Source organism: Lathyrus oleraceus, chromosome 3 (assembly GCF_024323335.1).
Source record: "Lathyrus oleraceus cultivar Zhongwan6 chromosome 3, CAAS_Psat_ZW6_1.0, whole genome shotgun sequence".
Classification (NCBI taxonomy): Eukaryota; Viridiplantae; Streptophyta; class Magnoliopsida; order Fabales; family Fabaceae; genus Lathyrus; species Lathyrus oleraceus.
The window spans coordinates 224,770,478-224,776,483 of record NC_066581.1 but is presented as its reverse complement, the minus strand read 5'-3'; the positions used below and the strand labels follow the sequence as shown (position 1 = coordinate 224,776,483).

Genomic DNA, 6,006 nt, shown 5'->3' with positions numbered 1-6,006 from the left:
AGCTTCCGTTTTATCTAAATGATTATTATTCTTAGAGACGATAAATGGAGCTTCCGTTTTTGAGTGGTATCCACCGAATTGTTCCTTTCAAATTGAAGACCCGTAAATTTATGTCCATCTTTATTACAAAGACAGTAAGCAACGTATATCAATATAATTCTGAGTATAAAATATAATTAAGATAATAATTAGAATTTATACTAAAGAAATAAATAAGAATTTATATCCGAAAGAAAACACGAAATACTATAATTCTAGAACTATGAAGAAAGAGGAAGGAAATTAAACCAAAAAAATAAAATAAAAATCAATACAAAAAATAAAAATATCTGAATAAAAGCATATGTATTGGATTTTCTAAAATTGTGGTTCTTCAAATGATTGTAAGAGAAGTGTATTTCAATTTTCGTTTTAAGATTGTTGTTTTTAGGAGTCGAGGTTGATTGAACTCTCACTCAAATTGCAAAACCTGCAAAATAATAATTAAAAATTATGTTAGACAATATAAATATGAATATGAAAAAATTTGAATATCTCGTTCTTTTTCAAAAGTATTAGTAAAATGGTTATTAGAAACTTGACTATTTAAGAATAATAAAATAATATTATTGGAGAAAATCAAACATCACATATATCTTGATTGAGTTTATAACTGAAATAAAATCTATTAAATTTAATTTATATCCATGTGACTGAATTTATAATTTAAAATTTCATTACATTCACCGTTTCATAAAACTCTTCCTTTTTTAAACATTAGTATTTTAAGAGTCAAAATATGGATATTGATAAATAATGGTCTTTTGATTGGTGGTTTAATAGAAAATGTACACATAAGCTAATCGTATGATGTGGATTGTTTTGGAAGAAGAATGTGTTAAGTGTCACAATATAATTAGTGATTTAATAAAAGATGTACACATAAGCTAATAGTATGATATAGATTATTTTGAAAGAAGAATATGTTAAGTGTCTGCAATATAATTCGAAGCATTGAATTTAATATATATAAATAGATGTCGGTGTCATTTTAATAGATTTTAGAGATGAGATGAGTGTAATTTTTCTCATAAAAAATTATTGAGTCTTCAAACTACTCTCTTTTTTTCATTAAATTTGAATAAAAATTTATTTTATTTTATTGAAAGATAATATTAATAAGGCAGATTTTGTCCAATCTTATTTATAGATTTTTAAAATTATTTTGTATATATTTTAGTCTAACAAAATAATTTTCAAAAATATTTGAGTCCATATTAATACTCAAATGTCAATTCATCCTATCCCTCTATTAAAAAAACAAAAGATAACTTGGACTTGTTTGAGGGCAACATTCAAAGCAAATGATATCATGTTGAATCTTCTTCTAAACAAGTCCAGATGCAATTTCAATGACCCAAGCAAGTACCAAACCAAAAATGGCAAAGATCACATCATTCACATGCCTTTTGAGAGAAGAAAACTATGAACTTTTTCTAACATTAAGGGTACATGCATACTTAGAATAATTCCAAGATAAAGGGAGGATTCAAAAGCATTATTTTGCTCAATATTTGGGTTACATACCTACTGTTAGAAAGTAACATTAAACTCAAATCCATGGAACTTAGTTTAATTAATTTTCCACATTTATGAATTTTTATGGACAAAAACAAAATTAACATTTTCTTTTAAGAGATCTCAACTGTGATATGATACCAATCAATTTTGATGGCTTGGTCCAACCTTAAAGTCTCATAAAAACATACAAAAATGACTTTTCAATCCTCTTCCACATGTAACATACTAAGAAACTCTATATAGAAAGAGAGAAAAAAAACATCATAGGAATCTGAATCTCAAAAAAAAAACATAAACTACTTTAAACCAGACATTTTCCTAGTATTATTTTAATTATTTTTGTTAAATGGCAATCCTTAAAATAAGCAAAAAACACCACAAACGTTTCAACAATCCTTTCCCTTCTCCTCCAACCACCATTCCTAACGTTCAAGGCTCTCTCTTCATCAATTCCAAAGCTTTATCTTCACAGGATCAAACCTTTTCAATCGGCAAAGATTTTCATCTTTCTTGGTCCATAATCAATGGCGGGCATCTCTCAATTTCACATCTTTCTCAGAAAAACAGACCTGTTTGGTCTACAATCTCAGGTAAGGCTTTTGTTTCAGCTGCAGTGGTTGACACTGAGATTGAAGAAAGTAGAGGATCATTTCTTGTTAAAGATAAAGATGTTCATTTGATATGTAATCACCAAACCATTGATGAGATTAGGATGATTAACCAATATGAAGTTTCAGTTGCGGATTTTCCTTTTACAGAAGAGATGAAGTTTCCTACTTTGTTGATCACAGGGAGACTTTTCAATATGAGTAAGAAGAACAAAAGGTTTCAGAAGTATGGAGTTGAAGGGAATATACAGTTTGAATCAAAGGGGCCATTTGTTTATGCGAGGTATTGGGTTTTGTTTGATCAGAAAAACAAGCATGAAGTTGGATTTCAAGTGAAGATTGAGAAACTCAACTTCGGTTCGAGTGATAAGGTTTCTCCAGAAGGTTCTGGAGTTTACAAGGGTTTCAAGAAGAGGATGAGTAGTAGGAAAAAGAGGTTAGGTTGGTTTTGGTACCTTTCAAGGCCGAGAGGGTTTGTTTTGGTTTCTTCGGTGGAGGATGAAAGTGGAGAAATGGAAATATCGAAACCGAAAGAATTCAATAGGATTTGGTTGAGTTATGCAAGTGATGAAAATGAGAGGTTTTATGGTTTTGGAGAACAGTTTTCTCACATGAATTTCAAGGGGAAAAGAGTGCCTATCTTAGTTCAAGAACAAGGTATTGGAAGAGGAGATCAACCTATCACTTGTGCTGCTAACTTGGTCAGTTACAGGTAGGTCAATGCAACCTCTATAGCAGACACCTCTGAAAAAACGTGTGTCTGTCTCGACACTTGTGATGTCTAATTTATTCATTTTTTTAATTATTACCAGTGTGATGTATCCGTGTCATTGTCGTGTTTTCGGTGTCCGCGCTTCATAGAATGCAATTTTTCAAACCCGGGACCTCGGAGTTTGTAACCTCACACACCGTGCACCAACCACTTTGGTAGGAAATCATAAGCTATGTATATATTTTGTTTGCAACTAGAATCATCTCAAGTTTTCAGATTTCTGAGGTCATTAAGTTTTCAGAGACTATGTGTAGGTTAGCCACGATTTAGCTGTGGAAAAACAAATAGAGGCTTTATTTTGTCTTAGTTTAACCGCGACAAATATTTTATAAGGTCATTTTTAGCCACAGTTTAACTGTATTAAATTTTGGACCGTGTGCGGTAGCCCGTCTTGCACGCCATTTACCACACAATGATAACATTTGATAGGTATTGGCAGGGCAGGAGGTGATTGGAGTACAACATATGCTCCTTCTCCATTCTACATGACTTCAAAAATGAGGTCTCTTTACCTTGAAGGATATGATTATACCATCTTCGATCTTACTAAACTCGACAGAGTACAGATACAGGTATTGTTTCAGAAATTATGACAGAATAATGTGCCGACTAGTAAAATGTGTTATGTATATGAAAACTCATGACTAAAATCCTTATATGTATATATGAAATTATCTTTGTAGTTTCCAATTTTCTGTAAACTCGAGCTTGCAGATATACGGAAACTCGGTTGAAGGACGGATATTGCATGGGAACACACCTTGTGAGCTGATTGAACGTTTCACAGAAACCATTGGAAGGCTACCAGAGCTTCCAGAGTGGATCATATCTGGTGCTGTAGTTGGAATGCAGGGTGGCACCAATTCTGTACGTCGTATTTGGGAAGAATTAAGGACTTATGACGTTCCTGTCTCGGCATTTTGGTTACAGGTAATCAATCGCAAATCGCAACAACACTTAAACTTAATGAAATGGTGGAAAAATATTTCCTTGTAGTTTCAATAAAAACTTGAACCCATACATCTCAGAAATTTGCGAAATCTCGTTGTTTACTTATAGAAACTGTGCAGGATTGGGTAGGACAGCGAGAAACCATGATTGGCTCGCAACTTTGGTGGAATTGGGAAGTAGATGAACAAAGATATTGGGGCTGGAAGGAACTTATCAAAGATCTTAGTGCTCAAAACATAAAAGTTATGACGTATTGCAATCCCTGTCTAGCTCCGGTAATGCTTCTTTTTAACCACTTCAAGTTATGACTTATTGGAAAATTGCTATTGCAATAATGTGACTAACACGGTTGTTTTCGCTCTGATCCTATAGGTTGAAGAGAAGGATAACAAAAAGAGAAACCTTTTTGAGGAAGCAAAACAGTTAGACATATTGGTGAAAGACGGTAACGGAAATCCATATATGGTTCCAAATACCGCCTTTGATGTGGCAATGCTAGATCTAACTCACCCGAAAACTGAAACTTGGTTCAAGCAGATTCTACTTGAAATGGTGGATGATGGAGTTAGAGGATGGATGGCTGATTTTGGCGAAGGCCTTCCCGTTGACGCGGTTCTATATTCAGGCGAAGATCCTATTTCAGCTCATAACAGATATCCAGAACTATGGGCCAAAATCAACAGAGAGATTGTGGAAGAATGGAAAAGTAGTAAGTCCTTGAAAAATTCGAACAAAGACCGAGACGACGGTTTGGTTTTCTTCTTGAGGGCTGGTTTTAAAGATAGCCCCAAATGGGGGATGCTGTTTTGGGAAGGCGATCAAATGGTAAGTTGGCAAGCAAATGACGGAATAAAGAGCTCCGTTGTCGGCCTACTTAGCAGCGGAATATCCGGCTATGCCTTTAATCACAGCGACATCGGAGGATATTGTACAGTTAACTTACCTATAGTTAAATACAGAAGAAGTCAAGAATTGCTTCTGCGTTGGATGGAGCTTAATTCTTTCACCACCGTCTTCCGCACTCATGAAGTAAGTAAAACACCTGCAATATGCCATATCTTTTCATAATGAATCATCACTGATGCTTGTTCTGCAAGCAGGGAAACAAACCATCATGCAACAGCCAGTTTTACTCAAACAATCAAACTCTATCACACTTTGCGCGCACTGCAAAAATATACACAGCATGGAAATTTTACCGAATCCAACTAGTCAAGGTGATTCTGAATTCCCTTATCCTTACACATATGTTTTTAACTAAGCAATCATGTAAAGTTGTTTTTTTTTTCTATATTACTCGAAACAGGAAGCGGCGCGGAAAGGATTACCTGTATGTCGGCACCTATTTCTCCATTACCCTGATGATGAACATGTGCATAAGTTGAGTTATCAACAATTCTTGGTTGGTTCTGAGTTTCTAGTGGTGCCGGTTCTTGACAAAGGAAAGAAGAAAGTTAAAGCTTATTTTCCATTGGGAGAGACTAGTGGTTGGATACATATATGGACAGGAAATGTGTTTTCTAAACAAGGAAGTGAATCATGGATAGAAGCTCCAATAGGTTATCCTTGCGTGTTTGTTAAGGTTGGTTCCATTATCGGAGAAACCTTTTTGAATAACCTAAAAAACTTCGGCATTCTATGAAGAAAGATGAATCTCGTTGAATGGACTAGACTCTCGCAAGGTGGCGAACCAAAGTTTGAGTCGAGGTGCAGACATTTAGAGTCCGACCGAGCCTCGAATAGGACTAATGAATCTTAGATATGTAACATAGTTTGTAAGTAAGTTTTCAATTCATGCTTGTGAATAACTTGTGTTTATACTCTAATTGAGCTTGGAGCTCTTATAAGTTATTCATTTCAAACTAATCTTATGGATATGCTCAAAATAGGAATCACTCAAAGAAAAGATGCAACCACATTTCTAAGAATAGTGTATAACTCTTTAGAATGCTGAGAAAACACTGCATGGTCACAGAGTGATAGTGCAATAAGAGTTTACTTACAGAAATCTTTAACTTTGAAAAACGGTTGTGTTCAAATTGAAGAGAGCTGATGAATTTTCCTCTTCCATGTCGAAACAAAAAATATATATATGTATTGAATCAATTCACTTCA

The 6,006-nt window shown here is 34.2% G+C and overlaps 1 protein-coding gene across 2 annotated transcripts; it reads left to right on the top strand.

The window, feature by feature from the left end:
* The first annotated feature begins 1,696 nt into the window (after positions 1-1,696).
* On the top strand, positions 1,697-5,757 carry LOC127126436 (uncharacterized). Of its 2 annotated transcripts, XM_051055367.1 has the most exons (8): positions 1,698-2,150; positions 2,352-2,880; positions 3,380-3,512; positions 3,655-3,870; positions 4,011-4,166; positions 4,264-4,920; positions 4,992-5,108; positions 5,198-5,757. In XM_051055367.1, exons 1-8 carry the CDS (start codon positions 1,907-1,909, stop codon positions 5,531-5,533), a joined length of 2,388 nt encoding a protein of 795 aa, XP_050911324.1. In that variant the 5' UTR covers positions 1,698-1,906; the 3' UTR covers positions 5,534-5,757. The 2 variants fall into 2 exon arrangements, with proteins under 2 accessions (XP_050911323.1, XP_050911324.1); XM_051055366.1 differs by having other exon boundaries at positions 1,697-2,880.
* Positions 5,758-6,006: the final 249 nt, after the last annotated feature.